This window comes from Falco peregrinus, chromosome 3 (assembly GCF_023634155.1).
Source record: "Falco peregrinus isolate bFalPer1 chromosome 3, bFalPer1.pri, whole genome shotgun sequence".
Classification (NCBI taxonomy): Eukaryota; Metazoa; Chordata; class Aves; order Falconiformes; family Falconidae; genus Falco; species Falco peregrinus.
This window is the reverse complement of record NC_073723.1, coordinates 105,059,683-105,076,117: the sequence shown is the minus strand read 5'-3', so window position 1 is coordinate 105,076,117 and position 16,435 is coordinate 105,059,683. Positions and strand designations below refer to the sequence as shown.

Genomic DNA, 16,435 nt, shown 5'->3' with positions numbered 1-16,435 from the left:
CTCCGACCATTTCAACCTCAGTCCTCCTGACTCACCCCAAAGGAATTGAGATTTCCTGATGGCAGCCAGGAGCCCAGTAATAAAAGAAACAGAAGAGATGAGTGGAGTAATGACAATTAGCGCAGCCCCCGAAGTTATTCCCCTTTTCTCTGGCGATCAATAAACAAGGCGAGGTGTCAGTCACCTCCTAATAACTCCTCAGACCCCTGGGCTGACACCGCCAGCTCTCAGCTAATTACGTGTCGCACTGATTCTCCTCTCCCGCTCCCCCCCCGCCCCGGCCCCGCTCTCCACCTGCCGCCCGCACCAGCGGCCCCGGTGCCGGGACTGCGGCGCTGGCTCGGGCTGCACCGCGGGCGGGAGGGGAGGGGAGGGAGGCAGGGCAGGCTCCCGTCAGCAGCCGCCAGCGCCGCGGAGGTCCCGCACCACCCAGCTGCGAGGGGAACACCCCCTCCGCCCCGCCTGCCGCCCCGCCGGTGCCTGGGCTCGCTCGGCGCGGCGGGGCCGCCGTTCCCCCGCCGCCGCCGGCACGCACGGGCGGCCGGCTTCCGCGCCCCGCCGCCCCCACACCGGCATTTGTCCGCTGGCCAAACCGCTGCCTGCGCCAAACGAAACTTATCTCCAAAAGACACGAGACGTCGTCCCCCCGCCCCCCCCCCCCCCCCCCCCAAAAGAAAAAAAAACCCACAAAAAAAAAAAAACCACACACACAACCAAAAAACTGTTCCCAAATCGCTCGGAAAACTTCGCCGCCCTCCGGAGAGCCCGGTACCGGGGCGCTCGGTGAGGGGAACGGGTAGAGAGGGACCCGTGTGCGCGGGGGAGGGGGGCACGGCCACAGGAGACCAGGTCCCGGGCTCCCCCCCCCGTGTGAGCGCCCGCAGGCAGCAAGCCCCCCCGGGCCCGCGGCCAGAGCACGGGAGCGGGAGGCAGGGTGCTCGGGGGAGCGGAGCCGCGCGGGGACCCTGGCACACGCCGAGCGGCGCCTTTACCTTTGTGCCTGATGCTGCGCTTCCAGTCCTTGGCCGTCTCCCTGCCGCTGACAAACTGGAACTCGTTGGGGGTGAGCCACTCTCCCCGGTACCGGATAGAGGGTCCTTTGCTCCCCTGGCACAACTTACTGATGTAGAGCAGCGCCTTGTTCTCCCCGCACTCCACCTCGATGCAAGGCTCTCCGTTGTCAAAGAAGGGCTGGAAATCCGGGATGGAGGAAAACCTCTCCAGCATCAGGTCCTCGGGGAGGTGGGGGGGGTGGGGGGTGGTGGGTCTCGTGGAAGCCCAGGTACGTGCGGTGGGCGAAGATCTGGTCGTAAGCCGGCGGGTGCGGGGTTACCACCGGAATGGCAGCGGCAGCCAGAGGGGCGAGATAGTCAGGTAAGGTTTCCATGGGCTGGTTAAAAGCTGCCAGGGCCATCTCTTCCCTGTCAAGTCGCTCCTTCTTGATAGCAGGCATGGTGCTGCTGCGCTCCCCGTGCGCCCTCGTCTCTCCAAACCACAGTGGCTCTAATGTCTCCGGTTCAACTTGCCCCCGCTCTGGCTGGAGTTTGGATGAAACGCGCCAGCAGCAGCAGCAGCAGCAACACAAGCACCTTTGGCGCTCGGGTGCCGGAGGTGGCTGGTATCCCCCGGAGCAGCCCGCTAACAAATCTCCTGGGCTGGCTCCCCAGCAGAGCTGTCTGGGATCCCTCTCCCACGGAGAGGCTAATGTACCGTAGACCCGGGAGCTGCTGTGTGGCTCGCAGATCTGCCCCTCTGGACTAATACCTGACATCTCGGAGAGGTCTCCGCTGCCGTAGACATTATTTTGGTTAAAAAAAAAAAAAAAAAAAAAAAAAAAAAGCAGCTTATTGATTCCCCTAGATCGACCCACCTTCTCACCAGGCTGGAGGGTTCGCCGCCGCCCACCCAGCCCCCTTTCACCCTGCCCCCCTCCTTCCTTTAAACTGACACCTGGTTTATTTATTTATATGCAATAATTACAATTAAATGCTGCGCCCCCGCCGCTATGCCGCGCTCCTCCCCTCCCGCCGCCGCCGGGCGCGGGGCGGTCGGTGCCCCCGGCTCTGTCCGCCGGGCTCCAGCCGCCCGGGCGCGGGGAAGTTTCCCGGGGGCCGCCCACCGCCACCTGCACAGTGCGGCCTCGCCCCGCTCCCACCGAAGCCTTTACGATCACTGCGAGTTGGCGTTTAATTTCCACTCCTGCACAACATTTTAAAAAGCATGTTATTGCATTACACACATCTACATGTGTGTGCGTGTGCACAGACAGACATCCACGTTTATATCCCCGCGAGCTCGCGCCACGGCACGGCGGGCGCTCTGCCCCCAGACCATAAATGCTCCGCTGTGTGGGGCTACAGGCCCGGGCTGCCCTCCGCGCTGGGACAGACATATATTGATCTGTGCGCAGAAGTCACAGTATAGTTCAGAGACTCTGACCAAACAAGATTTCCCTCCGCCGCCGCTTCTCCAACTTGGCCCATTTAAACAGCAGAGGCGCTTGCAAGCGCCGCGCCGGCGGCGGGCGGGGGGTGAGCGACGGACGGCGCGGCCAGCACCAGCAGCCGCCAGCCCGGCGGGGCGGCCCGGGGGCCCCGACTTCGGCGGGCGGCGGCGGCGGGGGGGCACGGGCACCCAGCGGGGGGTGTGCTCCCGTGCGGGAAGGCCGGCCGCTTGCTCTCCTGGGCAGGCTGCTCTTGTCACCATACCTCGAGAAGGCGGGCAGAGCCTTCTCGTTTCCCATGTGGTGATGTAGCAAGGGTCAGGAGACACGGGTATAAATTTGTTTTCCATTGCGAGCTGTGGCAGGCATGGCACAAGGTCCATGTGAAACTGCCCCGAGAGGACAACACGGACCCAAAATTAAGTTGCACAGTTGTTACAGAGATTTGTCACATCAACAAGACGAGTCCCCTACCTTTGGATAGTAAGTAGGATCGACTACGCAGAAAGAATCCCACCTAGAAGGGAAAGAAAAATAAATTATCTCCTTAAACACAGTACAAGGAATATGCCCCACAAGTCTTACAAGGTGGAAGAACAGCAAGAGTTCTGTATGGGTTCTGTCTTAAGAGTTCCCAGAACACCACCATGAAGTTCTTTGTCGCAAGGTGTGTCTCATTACTTGCTCTCTTACTAGGGGACCTTGTAGAAAGTTGAACTTGCCTTCCAGCCAGCCCGACATGGACTTGCTGGTGTGACAATCAGCCATTGACATAGTTAGCAGGGTACTTTCTGAGCAATAATAGCACTTCAGCACCATCTCTCAGATGATCTCAGAGCATTCACAGACAAGGAGAAAGAACACCACCTCCTCCTCACACCTTTTTGAGGAAGCTGCTTTTAGCTTCGTTTTACCAGTGGAGAAGCTGAAGCGTAAAGAGGCTTGAGATGGAGAACATGAATGCTGTACTCACACCGGGGTTATGCAGTACTGAGTCCCACTATGAGTGAATACAGGCTAATGCAGGTGATGAGTTCACATCTGTGCATCCAGTGATCTTCCTGAGATCTCACAGGTGTTATTTTCTGCCACCACCCCCTCCCCCCCAAGCTCTCAGTGCTAAGTACCCCTCTCTACAAAAACTCCACTAATGGACCACTTAGGGGAACTTCTATACCAGTCAAGGTGGAGGAAACTGCCTCTCTGGGGTTCAGCAGATATGGGAATAGAATCCAAGCCCCAAACCTCAGTTTTCTCTTGACGCTACTTGACCATGATCCTTGTTTCTTGCCTATTTATTCTCAAGAAATGCCAGCTCTGGGAGGCATCCTTGCTTCTTGCTCTAATGAAGAAGGCAGATGTACATACCCATCAAACCCTCTCATTTAGCCTTTCAGGCTTAGGCTCTTACTCTTAATGCTTCTGATTGCTCAAGATGACGGGGAAAATCACTTTCTATTATCACCTAATGAACCAAGGAAAATGCTTGGAAGCAACTCCAGGAGACACAAGGCATTCTCTGTGAGAGGGTGTAAGTGGCTTCTGGATGGAGGTCAGGTGAGAAGGCCAGACAGTGAGAAGAACTGCTTGCTCTTACGCTCCCAGAAAACCATGCCCGGCACACCTAGAACTAGACAGAGCTCTCTGCAAAGGCTTGAGAACTACTTCAGACCTCCTTTGACTCCACCTTCTTTGTAACTTGGCTTCATGGGACTGATTTCTTTTCACATTTTACAAGGGAGTGGGTATTTTTTTCTCAAGCCTTCTTTCATTTTTACAGCCACAAGGGTTACTACTCTTCTTCCACCTCTTTTCCTTATGGCAACTTCATCTCCAAATGCAGAGAAACCTTGGCCGCAGCCTTCTCCAAAGAAAAGTCTCCATGCTTCCTCCAGGAGGGGTCACAGGAGAGCAGAACAAGAGTGGCCTTCATCCTCCAGGAACAAATCCTTCCATGGTACGTACTTCGAGACTTCTCAGATCTCTGTGGTTTGGATGCACACTCAAACCTAACAGCACTTTGCATTACCATCCAGTCTGCCTGTATTAAAGAGCTGTAATGAAACCTTTCCTAATCCAGAGAACTTCTGTTTACCTTTTATTTCAAAGGAAAAGGTGACTTGCCATGGGGTTTTCCTACTGCATGTCAGCTCAGTTGCTTTTTACCTCTACAGAAACTGGGTTCAAATCTGGACCTAGTCATAAGTAACTGAGTATGCTGAGTTTTCGTTCTAGAAGGGCAGCACCTACTTGGCTGTGTTTTATTCCTGGAAAAAAACAGGCACCTGATGCCAGTCGTGATATAGGTGTACACTGGCCAAGCGGTGTAGAGGTCCAGCAGTGGAAGAGCGAGGCCTCATTTTGGTGGCTTCATACAAGGTGCATGGCTTGGATCAGGCAGGGTTTCTCACTCAGACCTAAGGTGTTCTGGCAGAACTCAGTGAAGTTTAGGGGGATTTAAGAGGCACAGAGGCAGGCTGATTCTATCAGTCTCTTACAAGCACTAAAAGTTCCTAACAAGTCTTCCCTGCTCCTCTCCACTGTAATATAAAGAACAAGGGCTCTGCCTGGATGCTGGAGTCCAACAGCAGGAGTCTGATGTTGTTCAGCTCCAGTCTCTTAACAGTAGAGCTTTCAGGATTAGTGTAAACAGATTCACCACTGGAGACCAGATCAGAGAGATCCAAGCAAGTCCATGGACATGTGGTTAGAGAAAGAACCAGGTATGCTTTGCAAATTCCACTGAGGGATTGGGACATGTTTTTAAGTCTGGGGGCACAAATCACCGTGTCTTTTTGTTGTGTGCTTCAATGGCACCTAGCAAAGGGAAAGCATGATTCTTAACTTGCTCACAGAGGCACTACTACAGTAAACATAGTACATAGTGATCATTTTCCAACATTTAATTCTCCACCTCTGGAATACATCATGTTGGACTGAAAGAAAAGCTAGATCTTTTATTTCTCTCAGGTCAAATGTGTTAACAAGTGCAAAGAGCTAGCTGTGCTGTAAAGCATTTTACAAGAAGAGATGGTGCTCCAAGTACAGGTCTGAAAGTTAAGAGATAATGATTTTTCTCTTTCTAACACCACTTTCAAGGATAAGTTACTACTTGTCCTGGATATGTCTCCCTTATTCTACCTGTAAAAGGAGGGGAAGCTTCCTAAATGTAATTTGTTATTTACATGTGTGACAGTAAACTTCTGAGTTTCTAACTGAGATGAAAGGTCCTTTGTGTTTTTAAAATTCATTGCAGATGCAGGCCCTGCCCCTTTACAGGAAAGACAGGTTGAGGCTGGGGGGAGAGAGATGCCCAGGTACATGTAAAATGACCAGCCTGAGTTTAGAAACTAATCCAGAACATCTGTCTTTGCAGGATTCCAGCACAGATGCTATACATGCCGTCCCTGGCACCACTTAGCCTCTGCCTAAGCTAAGCTAAATGAACAGATGATAACATTCTGTCAGCACAGCAGCATCTATAGCACTGGTCTTGCTGACCTTATTATAGCAGGTATGTAGTCTCACAGTCCAAAACTGTGCTGGAAAAGTTCTGTCCTGTACACCAGAAGAGCTTAGACAATAAAGCAGGACTTTCAACAATTGGTGTAGTATCCAACTGAATCATGTTGTTTCCCCCAAAGAAGACGGGGTGGTTAACCTTTAAGACTTCAAGTTAACAGCTCCTTTCCCCACCTTACCACATAATTGCCCTGACAGTATCACATCAATGATGGAAAGCAACAGCTCTGTCCCTCCCAAATCATCGAGCCTACCAAAAGACAGGGAAGGAGACCAGAGAGCCACACCACCACCTCCTGAGCCAGGCAGATTCACACCTTCCTCAGTCTCTTTCACAGTCTCAGAGGACATCAAGGCTGTCTAACAGCCAGGATTCACTGCATTTTGTCTTTCATTCCTTGCCAGGTGTAGCCCAGCTCTATGCTCACTGCATGTGAACAGCCAGCCATACTGCCAGAGTCATGCTCAGAGGGATCAGTTTTGGAGGTAATAGTAGCCTCAGGCCAGACTTCTTCATTATGAGAGATACTTTGACAGTCCAGCAGCAAGAGCAAGAGCAGGGAGGGCACAGGTTGGTATTCGGGGGAGGAGGGTTGGGAAGGAAGACACTGGAAAAGGCTTTGCCTCTGAAAAAATGCTTTCTTGGGAACTACTGAGCTGTACCCTTTTTAATCCCACTGATACAGAACACCGCTTTTTTGAACCAATTTATTGGAGTGAAAAATGGAACTTGGAGAGTTTTTTCTTTCTTGAAAGTAGTGTCAGGGTAGTACAAGCTTACGCAACAAACCGGAGCTGTGAATTGCATACATCCCTATCTAACCCAGGCATTTTGTCAGCTTCCCGGAGGACAGCCTGGGCCAGTCAATGGTGCTTTAAGGAACTCTCTCCTCAAACTATTTTCACAAAATGTCTCCTCCAAATCACCTTCCCTACAAGTGCCCTGTATAGCTATGTGACCAGTCTAAATAGATCAGTACTCTAACCCTAGAGGAATTAAATGTCGGGGAGAATTGAAGGAAGTTTTATCTGGGAGGCAAGGACTAATTCTAAACTAGCTGCTCCATTCTTCTAAATAATGAATAACTTCCCATGCAGGGAACACATTTTCTGTTCTCTCTGACTTGGTATAGTGGTTACACTGTAAACAGTCACCTGGCCTACAGCTCAGAGACCTTTGTACGCTGCTGCACATACTGCACAGCAAGAATCACCCTGCAACTGCCCTGGGAGGCTGGCTGTGCACCAACTGACCATTTTGCTTTGTGATGTGCTGTCAGAGGACGTGACACTGGAAAACCTATGAGATGATAGGAGGACTGATGCGCCTCTCTTCCTTACTGGTTGAAGTTCAGCTATCTTGGGGTTATGTAGATCAGAATCAACCTTGAGATCTGTACAAGAAGTTTAAATTAAAAGGGCAGAATCCTATTTCCATTAAAACCAACAGCAAATTTTTACTGATTTGACACTTCAGTGTTCTAGTCCTCCATAATATAGCAAGAGATTGCCCTTCTCTGCAAAGGTTTTGGAAAACAACAAGTTTAGCTACACTCAAGTGATGTCTCCATGATGTAAAAAAAACATTTACAGAAATCACTAATGGAATAAGGCTTTACGTATCAAAGCTGCTGTTCTAATAACCATGCTCTCTGACCATTCTAAGGCAAGAGCTGCCACCTTTGCAGTCCCAGTTTCTGGACAGCTTCCCTGTACTTCTCTCTGCATTTACTATACTTCTTTGTGCATACTGCAATTAAAAATGCATCTTTCTCCCTTCTCTATTCCTCTGTCCTCAGAGGTTATTTATTGCTAATTCATAACTGTTGTGAAAGACTTGAGATATCAGAGATGTAATGCAGAAGAAAGCCTCCACCAGATTCTCTCTTTCCCCTAAAGCCTTTGTTTGTGCTGCTCCACTCTGCGCCACTGCTCAGAAAAACTCACTGTATCAAAAGATGGTGAAATGACGGTCACGTATTAATCTAAAGCTTGGCTGTGTCCCAACACTTGTGTATCACTCTGTGCTACTCCACTTCCCTAACTTCCCGCCTGCCTTCCCTCCTACAATCATAATAACAAAAAGATACACTGAAAAACTGGCTATCCAAGAATCTGGGTACGGTTGGAATCTATTGCTGGGTTAAAACAATAAAAAAATCGTGACCATTGAAAAGACAATAACATTAGGCGTGCCATCCCAACATCAAACAGTGCCACAGACAAATAAGCCATGGGTCTCTCCCTTAATTCACATGCATATACAAACATGGACAAACAGCACTTTTTTTAGGATAGGCCGATGAACCTTGTTAGCTAATCCTTTGGAAGTAGTGTTTCAGAAGAGTCTAGTGCAATCAAGGTGTGACTGCTTTTAATACATGCTAGAAAGATCAAATTAAACACTAGGTAGAACCTGCCTTGACCAATTTAGGGGGTGCTAAAGTACACACCACCTGAGCTGGCTTACAGCTGTCAAACACATTAATTAGAGCTAACACATTAAAAAGTCTTTAAATCAGTCATTGGGCATCTCTGCAGACAGGTTTTGTATTGTTCTTATTCTCCTCTTCTAGAAATTGATGTAGTGTAGTCACTGCCCTACTAACAGTGGGATTAGTGTACATCACCTCTCCGCTAGTATAACTGCACCCCACGAGAGAGCTGTGCAAATGCCACTAGGAATGTTTCTGAACAATTACTGTTACAGCAATGTGAAACTATGTACAGATAGGCCCTAGTCAGAGCTGTGTCTATACTGCAGTTTCAGATATGACTGCAGCAAGTGCCCGTCTGCCATAGTTAAATGTTCCTAAATTAACACTGGTACTCTGAGAAGATATCATATAGGAGCTCCATCAACATGGACCTACGTTTGTGTAAGGAATTCTCACTGAAGTTTGTGCTGCTGTGCTTTCTCTGCAATTGTTTCACAGACTACCTAGATCAACGCCGGTACAGGCAGGCAACTGTAACTTCAGCGCCACTGTGACCAGAACTCTTACATGGTCTCTTCTACCATGTACGTTGTATTTGAACACAACATACTCAAAAGACATACCTACAAACAGTCACAGGCACAAGCAGAGTCTCCAGTGAACTCAAGGAGACAAATGCACATAAACAACTTTGCACTCACTCCTCACTCGAACCTCCTCCATGACTATGAATAAATGCTGGGTCAGGACCACATGAAGGCTTGTCTTGTCTGAGTTTGTTTTTCTTTTCTTTTAAATCTTACATTCCTAGAAAGAGACTCAATGAAGTAAACTTGTTGCCATGACTACACTGCAACAGAGTGCTTAAATCAAACAAAAACTTAGATTAGATTAAGAAAAGAATAACAAAAACTAAATAAAGGGAATTTCAAAAAATATGTAAACAGGCATTTACACATTTGAATCTTCTCATGGGGATTTGAGTTCCTTGGAAGATGAGCAACTTTTCTGCTCCGTCCTTTGCATTGCTTCATAGCAAACGCAGCATGCTTGTGGACAAGGGAAGCTGCCTGCTGCAACTAGTTAGCACCAAGTTTTATTTGTTTGTCAGACTTCCAAACCTGAACTTTTCTACATGTGGAGTCAGGCATTCCCATTTCTATTTCTGCCTATTTTGTGCCGCTGTGTGACTGCAGCAATTCACCTAGTGACTCCAAACTCAGGTTCTTCACTCATGAAACAGAGAAAACATCTCTGTAAAGCAGAGTGGGGAAGTACTGCTCTTCAGGTGCTCACACTCCTCATTCATTTCCATCTCATAGTATAGATTTCTATAGCTCTGTTTCTCTCAGGTTCAATACTTGAGCAAAACCAAGTAATTATGAGCCATAATGCACCACAAGCAGCAAATGCAGAAATGTCAGAGCATGCAGTTTGCGCATAATTTACATGCCTGATGCCTAAAATTGTTCATCTAAACTCTTTGGAAAATACTTACAAATAACTATTTTGTTCACAGCAGGAGAAAAAGATTTTGTTTGTCATACATCTTCCTTTTCTTAGCCAAAACTAATCTGCATCCAGACATGGCACAAAGCATTTTCACTCACTCTTCACACTCAAAAAGCACACATGCAAATAAACACATTGTCAGCACACACTTAGAAAACTACTCTGTACATGGTCAGAAACATTAAAGTTTTGCACCAAAAGAAAAGGATAAAAAGGCATTTTGAACATTGTGCTGTTTACAAAAACTATTCCTTTCATCTGTTGTCTATAGCACAGAGTTAGCCATAGCTGCAGATAAAATGATGGGAACAGCTACAGTCCTGTAGCAATTGACACACACAGTAGTAGTGACAGCCTGGCACCGAGGGCCATCCATTGTTAGACACAGACACACAGAGATGCACGGGCATGTGCACTCAGAAAATAGATTCTGGGTAAACAAGAACGCAAATTTTTCTTTGTTTTGTGCCCTGAAAAAGACAGGAAGAGCTAAAATACCAAACCTGAGGTTCTGTGCATATCAACTGGTAAGAGACATGCTGCTGAAATATTAGTTTGGCTTTATAGAAGCAGTCATCAGAAATTCAGTCGCTAACATTTCAGCCATATGGTAACATGCATCTCATCCTCAGCAGATGAACAGATGTGCCAACAGCTGAAGGGGCAAAAAGCTGGGTTCCAACACACATTTCATTTTTCACTACCTGGAAAAGACTTAGGAGGAAGTTGGGGCCAATTATGGAAAACGAGTAGTGCAGGAAAGAGATCTTCTTAAGTTCCTGTCTTCCCTTTTAAGTACATCAAGCATGCAGAAATTTCTCACGTGTGCTTTGCACCCAGAAGCAATGCTGGCATTAGCCGTAAACCACTGCATATAGGTTAAGGCTGCACTGACCCTCAAATAAAAAAGCCTAATCCATTGTAAATATGCAGAAGACACTAAATTCTATTACCACCCCCCTCTTGTTACTTTCATTCAGTTTTTAAGGAGCCTGCCTCTGAGGTATGGTCTTTAATCACAATTACAGCAAAACACTGATTAGGATGCACATGGTAACATCATAGGAAACAAATATAAAATTGTCTTGACTAAGTAACTGAATGCATTTATTGGGATGGTATTGCTTTTAATTAGCCTTAATTTCCAAAGAATTATTACTTGCTAAAAAAAAGAAAATCTTTATGGATCTTTTAAGTTTTTGAGTGCAAGATTCTCCCTCTCTCTCCTACTAATACCTGAGAGAGTAGACCTAGCATAACTCATCAGGAAATTTGCTGTATTTGACTGGAGGAATGCTCATTGTTCTAATATATTTGGGGGTTTTGTTGTAACTACAAAGACTGTATTGGTTCTCACTGAATGGATATGGAAATCAATTCCCAATCTGGATTAACCTTCAGACTACCACAAATACGTTGTGCTTCTTGGAAGTAATCTGTGTGTTTGTACACACGTGCACATTAACATACACACACACACACAGAGGCTATATACATCCGTGCAATTTTATACCTCATTCTGATCAAACTTGTAGTTTGCTTCATGAAATACAGTAATGCAAACCAGGCCATTCATTTCTCTCTGTAACATGAACGTGACCCTATTAGCGTCAACCTTGAGAAGTCCAGGACACAGTGCAAATCCAGGTAAATGGGCTTGGTTAGGGATGTTATATCCACATTATTCTGGGCTGAGCCTCCATTCTTTCTCCTCCCTTCACTCCCTTAGTTTCCTGGTCCCCATGGCTAATGCTCATAGTCTGCATACGCCCCTACCATTTGCTTCCATCCTCACAGAAGAAACACCCTATGCTGTTGCTGTCAGGACATCTGGTGTGGTACAACAGGAGGAGGTTCTAGATACCAGAAGTCATAAGGCCAATTATGGGACAGCAACTCAGAGTCCTTTCTGAAACGGCTGACATCTGTCCAGATCCTTAATTCTACTGAGAGAAAAAGGGGTTTAAACTAAACCTACTGAATCACCAAGGGGGTTTCTTTGGAGGAGTCTCATCAAGCACAGGCATAGGCCCCATCCTGCTTATTGTGGTGGCAGGAAAATAAGCAAGCAAGCAAGCACATCATTCAAACTAAGATACAGTTTTGTGCATGCCCCACACCTTTTTGCACGTTTTAGACCTGTTCAGCAGTGCAGTTTTATCTTCACTTTGAGCTGATGGCAGCCACTGCTGCATGAAAGCTCCAAAATGGCTTCAGCAGCTAGAACGACTGTATCAAGACAAAGCAGGGAAAGAGATCTGAATGACCTACTAGAAACAGCTTGTGCTCCAGTGCTCAGACATTCACATCATCTAAGAAAAAAAGATTCCCCCAAAAATGCATAAAACCAGCCCCAAATCTCAGCTCCAGAAGCAAGACAGCCTGCCCTTGATTATGGAGATTCGCACAGTAATGTGTCTGGTTAACTTCCAGCCATCCATATTGAAAATTCCTCAGTATTTGCTTCCTGTCATATTCTTTGCAGAGCAGAGCTCATATTCAAGAAGTCAAGGACTGTGGTACCCATAGTGCGTTCACAGACTCTGCAGAGTGAACCAGTTTTAGATTCCACCACTTGCCTTCTCAACTGTAACTCAGGAGTGGCTCAGGGCTGAGAGGTTCCCATCCCTGTTCCCTGGGTGTCTCAGCACCACCAGAGATGTTACCTTTGGTACCCCTTGCTGAGGATTCTTCTGTGCATTTTAACCTTTATCTCAGGAGGCAAACACAACATTTTACAGAGGACAGAGACACTCTCCCCTCTGTGCTCTTGTTCTGCCTCATGAGAACACAGGGATGATGGGTCCCAGTCTCCTGTTTATCAGCAGTCCTGGAAGCTGACACGGCTCCGTGCAGTGCCCGTGGTCAACAGCCAAGTAAGACAGACAAGAACGTGCATGCCTGGGTGAATGCAGCTTTTTCTTCCATCTGGAGCTATAAGCCTTGACGATAAGTGTGTGACTGGGTGTTTTCATCCATAAGGAGATCTTCAAGACGTTGTTACAGGGAGTATCTGGCACATCCCATCTATCTATCTATGTCACTATGGTATCTAGGCACTGTATAATTTCACATTATAGCGGATTATGGAAAACATTTCCCTAGAAGACTGTTGGCCCTTTAGTAACACTAATGCCCTCTTTTGTGACATTCCCCGGGACTGTTACAAGAGCAGGGCTTGTGTGCACCAAGAAATGTACCATTAAAATTATAGAGCCATTTCATACTGCATAACTCCCACTTGGGATGCTTTTCCAAAAGAGGCACTTTTCTGATCTTATTTGTGTTGCTCAACTGGGGAAAGGCATTATTATTTGGAATAATAATAGAGATCATGCTGTTACACCTACAGTACTTTAACTACACTGATAACTGTTGTAACTTTTTTTCAAGCGAATAGACCTTTTTTCTCAGTCTCTGTCATTCTCCATTCATCCAGTACTGTGCCACAGGAGAAATTCTTCTGGAAATACCAAAGAAACCTGCAATGACAGTCTGTAATCTGAGCTTCTGTGAGACCAGGCATTTTGGGATTGGATTTGTCTCCTCCTAGAATAGACAGGAAAAATCTTCCCCAGCTGATTTCTGCTAATACCTTGATCTGTAGCCCATTAATGAGCAACTTATTACAAAACCTACATCTTTGTATTTCAAGTTGTTTTGCTTTGGTTGGATGTACTGTTCATGAAAAGGTCTAGGTGCCAGAATCAGGCTTTCAACATGCCTATTTGCAATGACAAATTCAAAATTCCCTTTCCATTGATGTTCTTGGAGCCATCTTCAGACTTGCTGCTGCAGTCGCTACCACTAAATGCCACTAAATCAGTAAATCCATTTATTGAAATAGTCATACAGAAGTGCAGCAATGAGACACAAACTCAATCCAATTCAAAGCTCTTCTAAGCAGAAGGAAATAAAGATTCAGCTCTGTTCTCCGGGAAACTTGAGTAAAAAAAGGGTGGAAGCTTAAGGATGTATATGGTAAAGAAAAGGCCATTCAGGAGACAATACAAATAAACCCTAGCAATAACTCAACAGGGACAAGAAGGTAAATGGTGTCCCAAGCACTCCTTTAGCAAAGCACTGAAAATACCTCTGGGATTGTCCAAGGCCCCTTGATTCAAGATACATCTTTCCATCAGCTCTCTGAAATGCTCAGCAGTAACATCTGGAACCCCCATCCAATTATAAGATGAAATGCAGGAGGATCAAAGAGAGAGTTTCCCAGTCTCATGAGAACAAGCTGGAGCGTGGGATAATTAGCAGCTTCTGACTGCTGCTAACCACCTCTTACTCGTTAGCATTTTCCCCTGGCCTCCCCACCTGCATGTGCAGTCCCCATTGCCTCCAGAGTACCAAGGGCCCCTCCATGCATGTTTCTTTAAACCTGCCCGTAACAATCGTTGCCCTGACACATCCTGGAAGTTTATAGTGGTCTCTTCTCTCCTCTCGCCGTTAACCAGAGGCAATGCCTTTTGGGACATACTTGCACTGCTTGGGAGTGGGGATGAGGGCAACAGACTGGGAGGCTGGGGGGTTCAGGAGCTCCAGGGATCCTGGTGCATCTCCAGACAGGTGACACCAGGGAAGATATACAACTAAAAAGTAACAAAAGAATATTTACTTTGCTTCTGGTATTCCCTTGTGTCCAAGGAGTTCTAATCAGGATGAGAGGTGTAATTCACTGAGAGAGAGAAATGCTTGTTAGTGCCCACTTTTTTTTTTTAACTGGCTAATACATCGCAAGCAGCACAGAAGTTTAAGTCTGAAAGGCACCTTAACAATAGCGAGGAGTTAAGCTGTCAGGAGCAAGACTGAATTGTGAATTGCTTGACCTTGCAAAAGAAACGTGGGTTACATGTCTGTCACACATGGGGACCCTTAGAGTTGCATCACTGGATTTGGCTTAAGTGCCTGCTCTTGTCAGGAAGAAGAGCAGTCAGCAACTCTCCTCTGTCCAAGGGACAGACTAACTCAGAAGGCATAGAGGGAAAGCTTAGACTGGAATCCCCATCCAGACCATTTTCCCCATATGCCATGGCAATTCTCCACAAGACGGGGACATTTCCTTCTGACAAGTCAGCCAACAAATCCAGCCCTTCCCCGATGCTACGGCGTTCCTGTCTCATCACTTTGAGCAGACTCATGTCACAATCCCAGAGACAAAACCCATGGAGGGACCCTGGTCACACTGTCTACTGACAAGGGAAAAAACCTGATTGGGCACACATGAAATCCACAAGCAAAGAAACAAACAACCTGAAATAAGGGTGAAATGCTAATGAAGATCTGGAAAGCACTGGGGGTTCCTTAGATTAAAGGTATCCTGGGAACATAGCCAGTAATGGCAGATAAGGTCAGCCTAGGGACTGCATTCAATTTTATCTTAAAAATCCAACTTTACATACAGTGACTCAACAAAAATATAATAAATGTAAATCACATAGCAGTCTATTGTGCAGATTTTGAGCAGTTCTGCATTGGAAACAGTTTACTGTGTGGTTGCCAGATTGACACAGCTCTGACCCCATTCTCAAGTCCAGACTGTCCACCTCCCCCGCTTATACAGACAAAGCACACCCCCCCCAGAGACCTTCAAAGGCTATCCCAGGCAAACCTATTTTCTCACTCCTATCGTTTGGCCTGCAGGTACAAATGAGTGTTGAGGTGAGCTGCAGCCTCATCCTTTTGCAACCAGCCTCCGAGGGCAGCTCTGCCTGGCTACAGACCTCACCAGTGTAAGCTCTCCCTGCCTGCCGTGCAATGGCATGGGCTGCAGTCACTGAGAAGTCTGCAGAACCTCATTTTCTCCCTTGCTTGACAGCGACTTCCAAGCTCATGACTAAGGAAAGGATGAGTTTGTTCGGGGCAGCAGGAGTTTCAGCTAACTGATGGACGCCAGTGGATGCTGGGATGCTCTGCTGTAACAGTCTCTCCAGCTCCAGCAAATCAAATCACGAATAGAAATACATTAGATTCCTTTTCCTCCAACTCGGCTCCAGACTCCTTTTTAACAACCAGCCCCCCCCAGCCCTGAGGAAAGCCTTCTCCCTACTGCCGCACCCCCACCCCCTCCCCCGCCATCTGCCCGAGAGCCGCGGGGCGACCGCGAGCACCGAGCGGCGGCCACGGCCGGCCCTGGGCCTGGAGCGCTGCGGCGAGACGAGGAGCGGGGCCAGCCGGCCCGTCGCTGCTCGAGAACCCCCCGGCGGGGCCCCCGCCGCCGCCGCCGGTTGCTGGCAGCAGCCCCCGGAGCCGCAGCGCTGCCGCCGGGGAGAGAGGTAATAAATAACCCGGGGAGCGAGGCGCGGAGCCCGGCGGGCGGCGCAGACTCTGACCTGACAAATACCCACTGGAAAATCATCACCTCCCGCCCCCGGGAGCCTGGAGCCAGCCCCAAGCCAGCCCCAGGCGGGGGGGCGGCTGCGCAAACACTGGGGCGCGCAGGAGCCAGGCGGCCCCGCCACCCGCCCCGTCGAGCCGCGCCGCGCCGCCGGGGGTGGCGGCAGCGGGGGCGGGC

At 48.0% G+C, this 16,435-nt stretch overlaps 1 protein-coding gene and 1 long non-coding RNA gene across 4 annotated transcripts in view; one reads left to right on the top strand and one right to left on the bottom strand.

Annotated features, from left to right (window-relative positions):
• Window positions 1–16,435, bottom strand: part of SAMD11 (sterile alpha motif domain containing 11) — a 158,569-nt gene that overhangs the window by 128,779 nt on the left and 13,355 nt on the right. Inside the window, 3 exon segments of the mRNA XM_055800642.1 lie at window positions 993–1,255; window positions 1,257–1,787; window positions 2,918–2,960. Coding sequence (XP_055656617.1) covers window positions 993–1,255; window positions 1,257–1,771 — 778 coding nt within the window. The 5' untranslated portion in view covers window positions 1,772–1,787; window positions 2,918–2,960.
• LOC114012425 (uncharacterized) lies at window positions 1,809–15,889 on the top strand. 3 transcript variants are annotated; one of them, XR_003554854.2, is made up of 3 exons: window positions 1,809–6,451; window positions 15,565–15,653; window positions 15,740–15,889. It is a non-coding gene; the product is annotated as an uncharacterized LOC114012425 (long non-coding RNA). The 3 variants fall into 3 exon arrangements; XR_003554853.2 differs by having other exon boundaries at window positions 1,810–5,957; window positions 6,371–6,451; window positions 15,565–15,889; XR_003554852.2 differs by having other exon boundaries at window positions 1,811–4,400; window positions 5,820–6,451; window positions 15,565–15,889.